The following is a 17,762-nucleotide window of genomic DNA, read 5'->3' as shown; positions in this document are numbered from 1 at the left end:
TGTTTGAATTTTGTTAGGTTAATAAAAATTTAATTTTCATTCAATTGTATATATATTTATTTATTTTATTTTTACTCAATTGTATTAATTAAAAAATTATTTCATTTTATCTAATTATTTCTAAGGTAAATTACCTAATTCGTCACAATTTTTTGGGTGCTTATTCAAATAAAAGTATTTGCAATTTGGTCAGAAAATTTTTATTTTGGTGATCCAAACATTAAATCCTTAATGATGGAACTAGTATTTTTGACCATTTCTTTAGCCCTCTCAACTGTTCATCACCTTCTTCCCCTTCATGCCACCCCTTGCTTCCACCATTCTTCTTTTTCTTCCTTTGCTCCCTGCTTCCATCAAATCTCTTCCATAAAAATTTGATTGATCTGCTACAATGGATTTCTCACCTCGAGTGTAGGACGAATTTACTAAATCAGATTTGTGACTTCATTATTATTTGACCCCGAGTATAGGATGAATTTATTAAACCAGATTTGTTTTCCCAATTTCAGTCATTAGGAAATAATCATGTACGGCACTCTATTCGTATTGTTATTTTAATTAATTACATTTGTAATTAATTTTATAAATGAAGGATTTTAAGATGTATTTCTTTCTTTGTGTTTTTTTTAATGTTAAGTGGATTTCAAACAGGTGAAATTGCGAAGATTTAGCCCTTCATTATTTCTTGACTTAGAGTACAGGAGTAATTTGCTAAACGAGCTTGTTGATTTTAATTTCAATCACCTTGCACAGCTTTTGGAATTGGAAGTGAACATGTATGGCATTACCCTCCTTTCGTATTATTTTCATTTGCAATTAATTTAAGGGGCATTTGTTTGTTCCCTCCTAAACTTTATTTATTTACATCCATTTGTTTGTTTTGTTTGGCCTTTCTTTTTATGTTCAGTATGGATTCGACAACTGCTTCTTCTTCTCAGTATAGTTTTGTAGGCTCTAACAGTGGAAATGAGTCTCCTCTGCATTCAGGAGTGAGACCTGCCACTATGGATTCGCCAGGATAGCCATCATATAATGGAGGGGGTTTTACAACAACTTCACTCAGTTGGTCTAACAATGTGTTTTTAATGCGGGTGTTGGATTTTAACTCAGCAAACTAAGTTTTAAATCAACTAAAATGAATGTTGAGATGTTTGAAAGATTAAAACAGAAGCAAAAACGAAAGAAAGTTGAATGAGCAAAGTGATTTTCTCATTACTCAAATAAGTGCATGGTTACATACATAAATAGTTCAAAAATACATAGAAAGAAAACAAAGCTTGCTTGTGCAAGTAACTAAAGGTTTACATCAACAAAATGACAACCTAATTTGACTACTAAATCAGCTAAGCACACATTTATCCTTAGCTGATCAAAGCAAATAATGATTACACCATAGGCTAACAAAAGTCAACTAAATAAACAAAGCTTCTGTCGAATTGCACCATGGACTTTAGCATGCTTCTGCCGAGTTTCTGGTTCCATGCATGCAATGTGAGTTTTGCATAGTTTCTTGCATGTTGCTGCTGTTGTTGCCACCTTTTGAACACTCCTCCTTGGCTACAACGCAGCAAACCCCGATCTTCTCCTTCAAATATTCAAATCTTGAAGCAGCCAATGGTTTGGTCAACAAATCAGCAAGTTGATCTCTCGAGCAGCAATGAACCAAGTTTACCTCTTTGGACATTTCAGCTTCTCGCACAAAATGATATTTAATTTTAAAATGCTTAGTCTTACCATGAAAAACCGGATTTTTAGCAATGGCAACAGCAGATTGATTGTCAACCTTGATCACTGTAGCCTCCTTTTGATCAGCATTCAGATCGCACAACATTTTTCTAAGCCAAATGGCTTGATTTACTGCAGCTGCAGCAGCAATGTATTCTGCCTCAGCAGTGGATTGAGCCACTGTCTGTTGCTTCTTCGAGCTCCAGCAAAAAACACCTGAACCAAGGGTGAAGAAGTAGCCTGATGTACTCTTCATGTCATCAGCAGAGCCAGCCCAATCACTATCTGAATAACCTACCAGTTTTAACTCCTTAGCTCTTTCAAACTTCATTCCACAATTCAGAGTCCCTTTAACATACCTTAGAACCCTTTTTGCTGCTTTAAAATGTGCAACTGTGCAGCAATGCATGAATCTCGATAGAAGACCAACAGCATGCATGATGTCTGGCCTAGTTGCAGTCAAGTAGAGTAGGCAACCAACCAAGCTTCTATAACTCTTTTCATCCACTCGATCTTCATCACTTAGGCTGGTTAGTTTTTCTCCTAAAGCTACAGGAGTGCTGGCAGGTTTGCAGTTTGACATGTAAAACTTGCTCAAAACCTTTGATGCAAAGCTTTCTGGCTTATGAAGATGCCTTGCTTGTTCTGGTTCACTTCCATGCCAAGGAAGTATGTAATCAAGCCAAGATCAGTCATCTCGAACACACTTTGCATTTGCTTCTTAAAGATCTCAATTGGCTCCCTTTTGCAACCAATGACCAACAGATCATCAACATATAGAGATACAATCAGTAAGGTCTCATCACCCTCCTTCTTAACATAGAGAGTAGGCTCACTAGTGCTCTTTGTGAACCCGAGCCTTGTCAGGTAGGCATCTATACGATCATACCAGGCCCTTGGAGCCTGTTTAAGGCCATAAAGGGCCTTCTTGAGCTTGTAGACCTTTTGTTCCTCTCCCTGAACTTCAAAGCCTTCAGGTTGCTCTATGAAGATTTCCTCCATGAGGAATCCATTTAAGAAAGCTGGTTTGACATCCAATTGATGCACCTGCCATTGTTTCTGAGCTGCTAAGGCAAACAACATCCTTATAGTGTCCAGCCTTGCAACAGGAGCAAAGGTTTCAAAGAAATCGACTCCCTGCTGTTGGCTATACCCTTTCACAACTAATCTGGCCTTGTGTCTGTTCAGTGATCCATCTGCATTGCTTTTGATTATGAACACCCATTTAACTCCAATGATCTTCCTATTTCTGGCCTATCAACCAGCTCCCAAGTTTCATTCTTTTGGATCATCCTTAGTTCAGCTTCCATAGCCTCTTTCCAGCATTTCTCTTTCGAGGCTTCAGCATAGCAGGATGGCTCAACCATGGTCACAGCACATCTTTCATAGATGTCTGCCAGTGTTCTGGTGCCTCTGACAGGTATATCATCTAAATCATCCACAGCTTCATTTTTAATTTCAGCATGCATCAAGGTACTGCAAGTCTTCTTCATCCAGACTTGCATTTGTCTCATTCCCCTTCCAACAGCTTGCTTCATTAAACTTGACATCTCTGCTTACAATCACTTTCTTGGTTGATGGATCAAAGATCCTATAACCCTTCTTCACACTGCTGTAGCCTACAAATACTCCTGGCACAAACTTTCTTTCCAGCTTGGTTCTTTTCTCTGTTGGCACAAGTGCATAGCACAAGCATCCAAACACTTTCAAGTGTGACACGATTGGTTTCTGCCCAAACCAGGCCTCAAAGGGTGTTTTACCCTTAACTGCTTTAGTTGGTAGTCTATTCAGCAAGTAAACAGATGTGTTTACTGCCTCAGCCCAGAAGTTGTTTGGCATTTTGGCCTCAAACAGAAGGCATCTGGCCATATCAAGAACAGTCATGTTTCTCCTCTCACAAACACCATTTTGCTGTGGTGTGTAGACAGTGGTCAGTTGGTGTAGAATGCCAGCTTTATCACAGATCTTCTGGAACCTCTGAGACACATACTCAGCTCCATTGTCTGATCTTAGGCTCTTGAGCTTGCAGTTGGCTTGGTTTTCAGCCAAGGCTTTGAATTTGGAAAAGAAGTCAGTAACATCTGACTTTTGTTTCAAGAAGCTCACCCAACAAAACCTGGTGCAGTAATCAATGAACAAGGCAAAATACTTGCAGCCATTTAGTGAGCTAGTCTTCATTGGTCCATAGATGTCTGTATGAACCAACTGAAGTTTCTCCTGGGCTCTCCATGCCTTGTTGATTGGAAAAGGCAGTCTGGTCTGCTTACCAAGTTGACAGATTTCACATACTTCTTTCTTTGACTCGAACTTGGCCATTTCTTCAACCAAATTCAGTTTTTGCATTTGCCTGAGTGAGTTGTAGTTCTCATGCCCCATTCTTTTATGCCACAAGCTTGCCTCATCAGTCTGAGCTACATATGCTCTTGCTTGCAACTGATTCACATCTACATTGAAAGTTCTGTCTTGTATAGTTACTGTTGCTAACACTTGGTCAGTAGCATCTTTGATTGTGCAGATTTTGCCTTCAAACAGGAGAGAATAACCTTTCTCCAGTAGCTGACCAACACTTAACAAATTTTGGTCAATGTCAAGTACATAAAGAACTTCTGAAATAGTTTTAATACCTGACTTGGTGCAGATCACTGCCTTGCCTTTGTCTCTGGCCTTGAGAAGCTCACCATTTTCAATTCTGACATTGGACTCAAATGAGGTGTCAAGCTCCTTGAACATGCTTTTATCCGAGGCCATATGATGAGTGCATCCACTATCAATCAGCAAAATCTTGTTGACTTTGCTCGAGCTTGCAAAGCAGGAGGCTGTGAAGACATGTTCTTCCTGTGCCTCGATGTCCTCAGCTGCTTGAGCTTGATTCTGATGTTGTGACTGAGCTTTTGGTTTATTTTTGCACACTTTTTCAATATGGCCAAGCTGTTTGCAACCTCTACACTGAATGTCAGGCCTGTACCAGTAATATTTCTCAAGGTGAGTTGTTCTTTTGCAATGAACACAGGGTGGAAATTTCTTCTTGGCAGCTTCCTTCTTCCCTCTTTCTTTCTTTTCTGACCAAGGCTTCTTGCCTTTGTAATTCGAGCTCGAGCCTGAGTTCTCTTTGCTTCTGGCTTGAAAAGCACCTTCAGAATACTCCTCCATTCTGTTTGCTCTTCTTTACTCTTGTGCATAGAGAGCATTTATCAGCTCTATCAAGGGAATGGTAGATAAGTCCCTCGAGTCCTCCAGGGAAGAGATCTTTGATTCATACTTCTCTGGCAGGGTTGTTATGACTTCCTCCACTACCCTCTGATCACTAAAGTCATCCCCAAGCAGTCTTATGTTGTTGACAGTAGCCATAATTCTGTCAGCATACTGCTTGATGGTTTCTGAGTCTTTCATTCTCAGATTTTCAAATCCCTTCTCAAGTTGATAAGTTGTTGCTGCCTGGTTTTGTCTGAACCTTGAAACTCCTCCTTGAGTGTCCCAGGTCTCCTTTGGTGTGTCACAGGCCATTATCCTTGAGAAGATGACATCTGAAACTCCACTTTGAAGGCATGACATGGCATTATACTTCTTTGCACAGTCTTCATTATACTGCCTTATCTGAGCTATCGTGGGATTAGCTCTCAAGGGTAGTGGCTCTGTGTCATTTTAGACAACATTCCACAGGTCATATGCCTGTAGGTATGTTTTCATTTTGACAGCCCATATATTGTAGCTTTCATCAGCAAACACGGGTGGAGGTGGTGGTGAGAAGCTCATCTTCACGCAGCTTCCAAAACACTGAGCAACTGAGATAGCTCCTGCTTCTTTTCTTTCAAATACACAGCACACAACAAGAGGCCCTCAAAGACAACAGGCTCTCGATACCATTTGTTGGATTTTAACTCAGCAAACTAAGTTTTAAAATCAACTAAAATGAATGTTGAGATGTTTGAAAGATTAAAACAGAAGCAAAAACGAATGAAAGTTAAATTACCAAAGTGATTTTCTCATTACTCAAATAAGTGCATGGTTACATACATAAATAGTTCAAAAAATACATAGAAAGAAAACAAAGCTTGCTTGTGCAAGTAACTAAAGGTTTACATCAACAAAATGACAACCTAATTTGACTACTAAATCAACTAAGCACACATTTATCCTTAGCTGATCAAAGCAAATAATGATTACACCATAGGCTAACAAAAGTCAACTAAATAAACAAAGCTTCTGTCGAATTGCACCATAGACTTTAGCATGCTTCTGCCGAGTTTCTGGTTCCATGTATGCAACGCGAGTTTTGCATGGTTTCTTGCATGTTGCTACTGTTGTTGCCACCTTTTGAACAGCGGGCTTCATCTAGTATGGGGCTTCAACAAAGGCAACTTCAGCAAGAAAATGATGAGCTTGCTTGTGCAATTTCAGTGACTCACATCAGTCCATCCATGATACTAACAATCAGGGTTTTTTACACCAATAGTATAGAAAAAAAATACTGAAATAGGATGTCAGAAAAAAATTTACCAAAATAGGTTACTTTTTCATTGGAGCCTATTAGATAGCCGCCAATGAATAAAATAATAATATTTTTTTGAATAAAATATAATTTTATACTTTTTCGGGTTAGTATATAACCCGTATAATACATAATATTGGCGTCTATCTGGAAGGCGCCAATGGTGGTGCCTATTTGGGAGGCACCAATGGTGGTGCCTATCTGGGAGGCACCAATGGTGGTGCCTATCTGGGAGGCGCCAATGGTGGTGCCATACTGAAATGCGCCAATGCTGTGATTTTTCTCTATAAATACCCCCAACATAGACATAAATTTGACTACAGAAACGGAAGAAAGAATAAGGAAGGAAGCAAAAGAAAAGAAGGAAGGAAGCAGAAGAAAAGAAGGAAGGAAAAGAAGAAAAAAATTAGGTATTTTGGTTTTTTTTTAAATAGAATGTAGAGTCTTGTTAGTAATTTTATTATTTGAAAGTTATTTTGTCATGTTATTAATTTTGTTAGCCTCTGAATGAAAAATTTTGCATTAAAATTTTTATGTATTTTGTTTACATTTTGAAACTGTTTTAAGAAATTTGAAATTCTTTTTTACAGATCTAGTATTGAAAATGGAGAATCAGTTTTTTGTATGCGTTTATTTCGATGGAGAAATTTTAACAACAACTGTGGGATGTATATTTGAATGTCGCAAACAAGTAGCAATGAGATTTGATAGAAATATCTTGTTTGATGATATAAAGGAAAAAATTAGTGAAAAAATTTATAGACGTTGTGGGAGAAGGATATCAAAAGTTTTCTACAAGTTTCCAGTATCAACAGATCCAATAAAATTTACCGAAATGGAACTTGTAGACGATGAAGACGTGGAAACAATGGTTGCTCTTTATTGTGGGACTTCGAGTAACAAAAATGCACCGATTCAGTTATTTGCTGAGTTAGCTAGTGTGGAGGCAACTGAAGATCCCACTCCATTAGGTGAAGAAGATGGAGTTGAAGCGCCGTGTATGGTGGTTCCAGTATCGTATGTTGATAGTCAATCACCTATACATGGGATAAATATTGATCTTAATGCTGCAGCCGAGACTGATGTGGTTGGTGATGATGTATACTATAGTAGTGATCCTGTTGATTATGAAGTGGATAGTGAGAGTGATCCCGACGCAGACGAGGTCCCGGATGATATTGACGACAAAGGGGTGAATGAGGATGGAAATGTTAATGCGTCTTCAGTCGGAAACCAGTTTCGTCGTATTGTGATACACAATAATCCTGGGGCACACATGTCTCGGATAGACCTCGATGCGGCACGGGCAGCTGAGTTTCCGGAGTACCTTGAAATACCACATGCTTACCGAATAGGCGTATATTCTGATCCAGATGAGTTACACATGGGCCAGAGATTTGAAAGTAAGGAAGAATGTATGTTTGCGATTAAGCGGTATAGCATGAATATATCAGTAGATTACAAAGTCATCGAGTCTAAACCAACATTATATATTGGAGAGTGTTGGAGGTCGGCAGAAGGCTGCAATTGGCGGGTACGAGCTGCATTTATGCAAAAGTCGCAGATGTGGGAAATACAAAAATTTGTTGGGCCCCACACATGCACTTCAACACGTATGACAGAAGATCATCGAAAACTTGACTCCAAAACTATCTGTACATGCATCATGCCAATGGTGAAAGACATGCCGACCATTAAAGTTTCGGTACTGATTGCTGAAATACAAGCACGATTCCAGTATCGAGTATCATACCGGAAGGCATGGATAGCTAAACAGATGGCAATGGAGCAATTGTACGGAGATTTAGATGCATCGTACAATGAATTACAAGGATGGATAGCCGCCATGAGGGAACACGTGCCGGGGACTGTAATTGAGTTGCAGACACGATCTTATGACGGACCAAATGACCAACTACAATCGAGAAAAAGAATTTTCCATCGGATGTTCTGGACTTTTGATCAATGTGTGCGCGCATTTCCCCACTACAAACCATTTGTGCAAGTAGATGGAACCTGGCTATATGGAAAATACACACAGATTTTACTTCTTGCGGTTACTCAAGACGGCAACAGGAACGTACTCTCGATAGCATTTGCCATCGTCTATAAGGAGAACATGGAATCGTGGGAGTTCTTTCTTACCAACCTGCGGAGGTATGTGATTAGCAATGATAATATTTGCATCATTTCCGATAGAGGGAAATGATTAATTGCAGCCATTAGGCGTTCTGGTGTACCATGGTGATCTGTTTACTGCATCCGACACATCGCGGCTAACTTCCAGCGAGATTATAAGAATGCAGACTGGAAGAGACAAGTTGTGAGAATGGGTAAAGAATTACCTTATCTTTTAAATATAAGTTTTAGTGTTTTAGAGCAATACTGTAACTTAAAAATTTTTTAATACATATGCAGCGTACGAGCTAGAGCCACACATTTTTTACCAAAGAATGGCCCGGCTTGAGAGTGACATGGAGGGTCAAACCAACACATCTTTCCGGCAGTGGCTGGGTACCATGGTGCCGTGGCAATGGGCTCAAAGTTTTGACGAGGGCTTTCGTTATGGTCAAATGACTACAAACTTAGTAGAGGGGATCAACGCTGTGTTATTAAAAACACGATATCTTCCAATTTCATTTGTCTTCTCGGCAACGTTCTACAGGTTGGCTACCTTGATGCCAAGAATGAGTCAGCAACAAGTGAACCAGATGGAGGCGGGACATATCTTTGTCGAATGCATTAGGGATGTAATGGTTGTAAACTGTCGAATGGCGAGGTCGATGACAGTAGAAGTATATTCACGACATAATGAAACGTTTCAAGTTACAGAGACCATCGGTCGTCGACTCAGTATACCACCTAGGTCCTACGGAGTTGATCTCCGAAATAGACGGTGCGATTGCAGAAGGTTTCAAACACTTCATTTTCCATGTGCACACGTCGTGGCAGCTTGTGCTAAAGTTGGGCTCAATGTAGAACAATTTATCGATGAAGTGTACACCATCGAACGCACGTTGCGTGTATGGGAAAACGAGTTCCCCGTGCTTCCTGACCATCTACTTGGGAGGTACCTCCGACGACCTTCGAGCTAGTCCCAGACATAAGGTTGCGTAGAAACCTGAAAGGTCGTCCGCAATCATCCAGAATCCATAACGAAATGGACATTAGGGAGAAATCTGACGGGAATTTGTGTAGCGTATGTAGATTACCCGGTCATAATCGGAGTAAATGCCTTCTCCGAAACTACCATGTTGGACAATCGTCTCAATCGAGTAGAAATTGATATGTACTTCATTACATAAATATGGTTTGAATCACAAAATTGTCTACAATTTGTTGCAGTTATGGAGACATTTTTAAACCATTGTAATTTTATTTAGATAAGAACTATCATTACATAAATTGATAATGGTTGTTTATTACAAAAACCCCTAACATATTAACTTTATATGTTAAACTCACCAAATACTAAACTAAACACAACAACTTATAGCTTAATCCTAAATTACTAATAAATTAATTTTAAATAATTACAAACACAAAAATTTATAACATAATTCCAAATTACTAACAAATTAATTATAAAATAATTACAATATTCATACAAAAAATTACAATATTACAATATATCCCACATTACAATATTCATACAAAATTACAATATTACAATATTCATACAAAAAATTGCAATATTCATACAAAATTATAATATTACAATATTCATACAAAAAATATAATATTCATACAAAATTACAAAATTACAATATTCATACAAAAATTTGCAATATTCATACAAAACTATAATATTACAATATTCATACAAAAAATTATAATATTCATACAAAATTACAAAATTACAATATTCATACAAAAATTACTAATCCAAAACTATAAATACAAATTTAATTATAAAATAATTACAATATTCATACAACATTACAATATTCATAAAAAATTATAATATTCATACAAAAAGTTAAAATATTCATACAAAATTCTAATCTAAACTATAAACACTAAATATAGATAATTTATAATTAATAATTAATAACAAAAAATTCACAATATCTTCTAAAATATATCCTAAAAAATTCACAAACTATAAACTTTTTAAATTATAAACAAAATTATTTATTAAAAAAATACATTACCTTTTTCTTTCTTTCTTCTTCTTCTTCTCCTTTCTCTCTTTTTTTTTTCTCTACCGTGTGGCATTGCGTTGGGACCATTTGCAATTACTTATAGGCAAAATAAAAAAAGCATGAAGAGACAACACATGCAGCAGCATGCAGTGGGCAGAGGGCACCATTGGCGCCTCTCCATGAGGCTCCTCCATTGGCGCCTCTCCATGAGGCTCCTCCATTGGCGCCTACTAGACAGGCGCCACCCGACCCGACAGTATTTTAACCCGTATTTTTTTAAAAAAATATTAAAAAAGTATAAATTATATTTTATTCAAAAAAATATTATTATTTTATTCATTGGCAGCTATCTAATAGGCTCCAATGAAAAAGTAACCTATTTTGGTAATTTTTTTTCTATCATACTATTTCAGTATTTTTTTTTTTCTATACTATTTCTGTAAAAAACCCCTAACAATCATCTTCAGAGTAAAGATTCCTTGTATTCTGATGAGGTAGGTATTCTTAACCTTCTAGTATCATAAAAATTTCTGCTTCTCAAGTCAAGGACCATGTTAATGTTTGCTTAATTATATCGATTTCATTTTTTCTTGGGAAACTGGGTCTTTATCTCAAATAAAGAACTTGATGAAGCAATTACGCCGGGACCCAACTTTTTAGCTAGATTTCTGAAGGCAGTTCGTATCTCCCTTCTCATGAGCAAGGTAGTCAAGGTAAAAACATTAATTCTGGTTTACTGGTTTGATTGAAACGCTACAATGGATTTCTGTAGTAGCAGAGCATTTCAATCAAATTCTAAGGAGGAGAGTTGATGGAAGCAGAATGGCGCGGTGGCTGGAAGCAGGGAGCACAGGAAGAAGAAGAATGGTGGAGGCAGGGGGTGGGATGGAGGGAAAGAAAATGATGAACAGTAGTGAGGGTAAAAAAATGGAAAAAAAATGCTGTCTACAGTCGGCTATAATTAGGGATTTACCTTAAGACTGACTAAAATGAAAAATTCACCTCACGATGGTGATCAAATTACAAATATTTTTATTTAGATTGATGCCTAACAAATTGAATAATCAACTAAATAATTTATTTTAAGGTTATAATTTCTGCCTCATTTATTACAAATTTTGAGAAATAAAATTCTGTGTTTGTTTAATGATTAAGTATGACTTAAGTTCGAATTACACTAGTTGTATAACTCAATTTTAAGTATTAATGCAGAATGAGTTTCCATATCTTCTGCAAGTAATTATATTCTACTTGTTATAATATTTTTTTAAAGAGAAAAACCGACAATTTTATTATTTTAATTCTGTAGATAGAATTAAGAAAGGATGAAAAAAGGAAACGGCCAAAAGGGGATAGATTCATTGGACAGCTTATTTCACGGGATGAAGCGAATATTCTACAGTCATCTCCAGCTCCCCGTTCCTTACGAAAATCTCAACACGTGTCCCATCCTGCCGGGCCCACTCATGTGGGGCCGACCACCTTAAATGACACTTACTTCCTCTCCTCGTTGGCCCCTTTCCCCGAATATTCCATGCTGGCACTTACGTGTCATCCCTTTCTGCACCTCCTTAGTTCTCTCAAATCACCGTTAGATCATCATCGTATCAAAAAATCTAAACGGTTGGACCCCTGATGCAGGATGAGGACGTACACTGGAGCAGTATAAAACTATGGGGTTGTGTTTTGTTTGGTTTTGATTGCAATCATGTTTGTTTGCTTTAAGATTCGTCGCCGAGCTTTCCTCTGCATGTTCTTCCTTTAAATATATATATATAAAAAAAAAAAATCACCGCCCACTTCTCATTTAATAAAATATTTTATATATGAAGTTAAAACAACAAAAAGAGGTTGACATTTTTTGGTGTTCATGTTCTTATAATTCTATCCAATTCTGTTTGACATTTTTTTGGATTTAAGGAGGAACTGGATATTATTCAGTTTAAAGATAGAATTGAAGTGTGTTAAGATGGAGAGATTAAGCTATGGAGGGAATGGGAACTATGGTTACGAAAATGGGGTGGTGATGACCAGAGACCCCAAACCCAGGCTGAGATGGACGGCTGATCTTCACGACCGATTCGTTGACGCCGTAACTAAACTCGGTGGCCCTAACAGTTAGTCTTTCTCTCCTGTTTCTTCTTTTCCTACTCTTTTTTTTTTACGATAAATTAATATTGAGGTTATAGCAAGAACAGGTTGTAACGATGTGATATGAATTAAATTTAATTACCAACATAATTTTAGTACATTGGTGCAGCTTTTTATGTCTGCAATTGGTTTCTGTATGCACATCAACAAGTTCAAGGCTAATTCTCTGAATTTTTTGTTTTTAAATGATTGTGGAATTGTATTAGTAATTTATGTTTTTTTTACTACATTCTTATTGTAATGCTAGAAACATATTGCAACAGTATAAGCCTAATATCAATGAGAAAATTCTGCTTGCAGAAGCAACTCCAAAGTCTGTCCTAAGACTGATGGGGTTGAAAGGCTTGACACTATACCATTTGAAGAGCCATTTACAGGTATATATATAAGACATGGACACTAATGGCTTAATGCTTTTAAGGGTTCGTCTTTCAGTTTGCTTTTCATTAATTATTTTGTTCTTCTGTAGAAATACAGATTAGGACAGCAATCCAGGAAGCAAAATACTGCAGACCAGAACAAAGAGAATGGTCGTAAGTTTGTTGATCATTACAGTACTTACAATTCACAATCATTTTTGCAAACATTTGATTAAAATCAATGCCATTCCTTGATCTTTATCTAGGGAGTTCGTATGTACAATTTAGCAATCATTCTTCAGGGACAGTCACCAATTCACCAAGGGCTGACGATGATAAAAGGTAAATAAAATGCAATTATATCGGTGAAAGTATCATGGAGCCCCTATACTAGGAGTCAGATTATATTTTGCCCCCTTTACTTAAAAACTAGGCAAATTAGTCCCTATATGTTAGATTAAATACCAAATTGGTCATTTCTGTTAAAAAATTCATTGACTTCTATTGATAACAATTGGTGTAGCTAACATAATAATTAAACAGTTACACGTGATGTATCACGTGTATTTCATGCTGATGTAACAGTAGAAATGGATTAAATTTATAACAAAATGACCAGTTTGCTCTTTATTCTAACGTATAGGGACTAATTTGTCCAGTTTTTTAATAGAGGAGGTAAAATGCAATCTGACTCCTAGTATAAGGGCCTCCATGATACTTTTACCAAATTATATCTTAGCACAATTTGCAATTTCTGTTTTGTCCATCCTAATGCAGAAGTGATAAATGGATGTACAATGAAACAGACAAATCCAAATGACAGAGGTACTCAAGTCTCAGATGGAAGTACAAAAGACCTTACAAGAGCAACTTGAGGTTAATTTATACCTTTTAAGTACATATCGATTTACATTATTAGTCGTTGCGATTTGGCTTGTAATTTCGATTTAACTTTGCAGGTACAGAAGAAATTGCAGATGAGGATAGAGGCTCAAGGGAAGTACTTGCAGGCAATATTAGAAAAAGCCCAAAAGAGCCTCTCATTTGATATCCACAGCGAAGAGAACGTAGAAGAAAAAAGAGCACAACTAACAAATTTCAACTTGCCTCTGTCCAGTCTCATGGACAGTACAAATGAAGCTGACAGGAAATCAAACATGGCACAAATGAATGACGTAATTCCCACCAAGGCCAACTTTTCTGCTAGTTTCCATGGTCATGGAGTGGGAGATAGAGAAGAAAACAAACATGTTAAGCGTAAAGTTGAGGGAGATTCCATTAATTTTGACCTAAACACCAAAGATAGCAATGAGTATGGTGCTGTAAATGGAAACCAGCTTCAATCACACCTTGTTTTTTCATAAGAGATGAAATTTCAAAAACCCATTGTAGTTTATGAATTTTATTTCAACATTTCCTTGAATTCATTTTTATCTATTGTTGTTATCTACAACTCAAACAGAGGCAAAATAGGGGCATCCATTTGTTGAACAAATATATTTTAAGTCGTTAAATTCTCTTTTCGTTTCACTCTTAAGTTTAGCCTTTGCCCTTTGGGTTTAAACAAAAAAAGGTATAAAGCTTTTGGACTATATATTCTCATTGGTACTTAAATTTTGTTTTTGGGCCAAATATGCCAATATATTTTGATACAATGAAAAGAATAATTTATAATCTCTTTCAATCCTTAAAAAAGAGGAAAAACACGTTTTAATATTCTCAAACCCACGAGCTCCTATATTAATAATAATGTCGATGCTAATTGAACTAAAACTCGATCAATTTTTAGAAAAATATTTTTAATATTCAATAAGAATACGCCAGATGTCATGTTTTATGGGTAATTTTGAATAAAATTAAGATAAAATAATAATTCAAATATCAAAATTAAGAATATAATTGGGGCAAAAAATATTTACTTAAATAGGGTGTTGAACCTAGATTTTAGGTAATTACTTACCCCGTCATTCAACAACATTGAAATTTCAACCATATTTTCTTAAAGAAATTGATTATATTCTATTTCTAAGGGGAAAAAACAACCCATCGTTGTCAAAGAAGAGGATTAATTTCAGCACTTATTTTCTTCCTAGGTTAGTTGAGAATCAATGCTTGAAACTACATCCTATTTTTTTCCTTAAAACAAAATAGGGGTATTATTGGATTATTTATAATCATGCATACGTCTACCTAAAGGTTTCTAGTGGAAACAAACATCCAAATTACCATCTATTAATTTCACCTTCATAATTCAACCATATGCTCGTCAATTTTCAAACCGATTTAATATCTCTATCATATTAATATAAAATATTATATATTAATATTTATTGAACGATTAAAACTTTTACATAAATCATAAAATATAACGTTAGTTCGTTAAAATATTAATCGTATAAAAGATTAAGGAAGGATGTAAAATCACTTTAGTTTTACACCATTGTAAATAAATTCCTCTCTCTTAAATTAAATAGAAAATTGTTTAATAAAAATTTTAAGAGTGATATATATATATACATATTATATTTATGGTGTAATAAAAAATAGATATCTGTGGTAACTAAAATTGCTTTATATATATATATATAGAGAGAGAGAGAGTTAAAATTTTAATATAATAGACATGAAAGCAATTTAGGTATACTTTAATTTTAGCATGGACAATTGTCATAAAAGCTTTTATGAACTTTTTAAATTTTAATTTCTTTAATTACTTTTTAAAATTTTTATAAATTATACCGGTTATCACGAGATTGATCACATCAATTCCATTAGAATTCTAATAGTTTAATCAATTTTTTTCAAAAAATAATTTGACTAAAATTTTAAAATTAAGAGCTAAAATGATCCAAAAGAAGGGATCAAAGTATCATAATGGATAAACGTCAATGGCTAAATTTATTACTATGTCTTAAATAATTTAATAAAGAATTTTAAGGTCCTAGTTTTACTTTTAAGAAAATGGATACGAGAGTATATCAAAAAGGAGAAAAAAGGAATACATGACTCAAGTCATGAATTCCTAGACGAGGGAAGACGTGAGAAAGATTTGGGTAGATATCCCTTATTTTGTTTGGTTGAGGTGAAAGTCACCGATTCTTACATTAATTTGATTTAAACATAAATTTTCATGTAATCATCCATGCGAGTGTACTCCACTTGGGGATAAAGCTTTGAAGCTTCTTCACTTCCTTCTCCTATTTCAAAGTTGGTTAAGCAGCCTTCGTAGAATATGTGGTAGAAATGCCCTACTCCTACCTGCCCTGCCAAGTCAAACCCTGCATTCATTACACACATCATGTCAGTACTATTATCTCATACATGCATACACACATACATTCCGTACCTTTCATGGAGGCTAAGAAATCATCTGCAGTAGTGCTGATTTTGTCTAGTTTGTTCCCAGTGAGGGTCTCCCATTTCTGGATTAGCTCGGATTGTGTGAGGATGTTATGTGGGGGCCTTATGTACAATGTTTTGTTCAATGTTGTGGGATCATCTATTGCTTTTATCGTGTATGTGGCAACATCCTCTTCGTCCGTAAAAGCCACTGTATTTATATGTTGATTGATTGATTAATTAATGCAAGTGTTTATTGCATTCAATAAATAAATAAAAGTACCTTTAACATTTCCGTCACCGTAAAGATAAACCTTGTCTTTAGGAGGAGTGAGCCTTCCAAGCTGAGAAAGGTTGCCCACAAAGTAACCGGCAAAGCAGTTGGCGATAACGTAGGTGAAGGGGATGTTGGCCTCTTCAATTGCTTTTCTCACTACCATTTTTTCATCAAATGTTACTCTTCCTGGTTCAAGTGCATGTCCCATCCGTGCTGGATCCATACCAAACTCCGATGGCAAAAATCGCTGCATTTACGTATTATATTCTAATTAATTTACTATTTCATTAAGTAAATTATTCAGTAAATTTATGTTTTGATCACTTAATTTTAAAAAATTATAAAATAACCATTAAATTATTCAAATAAAAAAACTATTTAAAATTTTTTATTTAAGTCTTTGAATTATTAAGTTTTTTAAAGAAAATGTCCGATTAGCGAGCTCCAAGTCGTGATTCGATGATTAGTGTGGTAAATCAATACTCATCGACAAATAGAAGAATATACATTGATCCAAATTGATCTGACAATCAATGTCGCATGTCGAAGAAGAAATTTATTTAAATTTTTTATTCACAAATTCATGACATTTAAAGCTATTTCATGAAAAAAGCTAAACTGTAAAAAAAAAGTGAAACGAGAGCTTTTCATTAGAGCGAGAAAATTAAATACCTTAACATTCCCAGCTTCTTTGATGGCTTCCACAAGCTTGAGCTGCAACAAAATATTGTGGCTGCGAAAATGCACACCAGACATGGTGCAAATAACAACATCAACTTGCTTAACAGCGTCGACCAAGCTTTTATGATCATTAAAAGAGCCCTCGATTAGGTGAGCCCCTTGTTTCTTGAAGGAGAGTAAGATCTGCAGCTTATCAATGTCCAGTCCAATCTCTGGGCGTTGAAGGACATAGGTTTCATGCCCCTCTGCCAAGCTTGCCTTCACGATCCTCCGCCCAATATACCCTGTTCCCCCCACCACTAGAACCTTGCTCTTCCCCATTTTGTATTTATATATGTTCACTCTTTTGTTTCTCTTGCTTTCTGCAAAGGGCTGTTTTATATATAATGAATTGGGAGTCTACCCTCCTTTTATTCTTGTTTCCCACTTCTATAAAACAAATATGGGAAAAATGAGGTCAGCTTCACGGATTTATTATCCATGCCTTACGTCTGAAGTTTGATTTGGCTTGTGGTATATCACACCCTATGGACTTTTATCAAAGTTTTACCAATGATTGATTGCGACAGCAAATGTTTTAAGCATACTCCTTCCAC

The 17,762-nt window shown here is 36.0% G+C and overlaps 2 protein-coding genes across 3 annotated transcripts; one reads left to right on the top strand and one right to left on the bottom strand.

Annotated features, from left to right (window-relative positions):
- The first annotated feature begins 11,995 nt into the window (after positions 1-11,995).
- Positions 11,996-14,399, top strand: LOC105791868 (myb family transcription factor PHL11). Of its 2 annotated transcripts, none has more exons than XM_012620138.2 (6): positions 11,996-12,476; positions 12,811-12,887; positions 12,980-13,043; positions 13,136-13,211; positions 13,676-13,745; positions 13,829-14,399. In XM_012620138.2, exons 1-6 carry the CDS (start codon positions 12,329-12,331, stop codon positions 14,231-14,233), a joined length of 840 nt encoding a protein of 279 aa, XP_012475592.2. In that variant the 5' UTR covers positions 11,996-12,328; the 3' UTR covers positions 14,234-14,399. The 2 variants fall into 2 exon arrangements, with proteins under 2 accessions (XP_012475592.2, XP_012475594.2); XM_012620140.2 differs by having other exon boundaries at positions 11,997-12,476; positions 12,980-13,040.
- Positions 14,400-15,908: 1,509 nt separating this feature from the next.
- On the bottom strand, positions 15,909-17,560 carry LOC105791869 (isoflavone reductase homolog). Its single transcript, XM_012620141.2, has 4 exons — positions 17,158-17,560; positions 16,492-16,732; positions 16,216-16,419; positions 15,909-16,147 (listed from the first exon to the last, which is right to left on the bottom strand). The coding sequence occupies exons 1-4, from the start codon at positions 17,485-17,487 to the stop codon at positions 15,984-15,986; spliced, it is 939 nt and encodes a 312-aa protein (XP_012475595.1). The 5' UTR covers positions 17,488-17,560; the 3' UTR covers positions 15,909-15,983.
- Between the last annotated feature and the right edge of the window lie 202 nt (positions 17,561-17,762).

This window comes from Gossypium raimondii, chromosome 8 (genome assembly GCF_025698545.1).
Source record: "Gossypium raimondii isolate GPD5lz chromosome 8, ASM2569854v1, whole genome shotgun sequence".
Classification (NCBI taxonomy): Eukaryota; Viridiplantae; Streptophyta; class Magnoliopsida; order Malvales; family Malvaceae; genus Gossypium; species Gossypium raimondii.
This window is presented reverse-complemented; position numbering and strand designations above follow the sequence as displayed.

What these genes read in the sequence shown, in the direction of transcription:
- LOC105791869 (XM_012620141.2), bottom strand. Translation starts at nt 17,487, where the DNA reads ATGGGGAAGAGCAAGGTTCTAGTGGTGGGGGGAACAGGGTATATTGGG. An exon ending in AAGAAGCTGGGAATGTTAAG is followed by an intron (nt 16,733 to 17,157) that starts GTATTTAATTTT and finishes ACGTAAATGCAG; the next exon opens with CGATTTTTGCCATCGGAGTT. An exon ending in TTTCTTAGCCTCCATGAAAG is followed by an intron (nt 16,148 to 16,215) that starts GTACGGAATGTA and finishes TAATGAATGCAG; the next exon opens with GGTTTGACTTGGCAGGGCAG.
- LOC105791868 (XM_012620138.2), top strand. Translation starts at nt 12,329, where the DNA reads ATGGAGAGATTAAGCTATGGAGGGAATGGGAACTATGGTTACGAAAAT. An exon ending in TAAACTCGGTGGCCCTAACA is followed by an intron (nt 12,477 to 12,810) that starts GTTAGTCTTTCT and finishes TTCTGCTTGCAG; the next exon opens with AAGCAACTCCAAAGTCTGTC. An exon ending in CCTTACAAGAGCAACTTGAG is followed by an intron (nt 13,746 to 13,828) that starts GTTAATTTATAC and finishes TTAACTTTGCAG; the next exon opens with GTACAGAAGAAATTGCAGAT.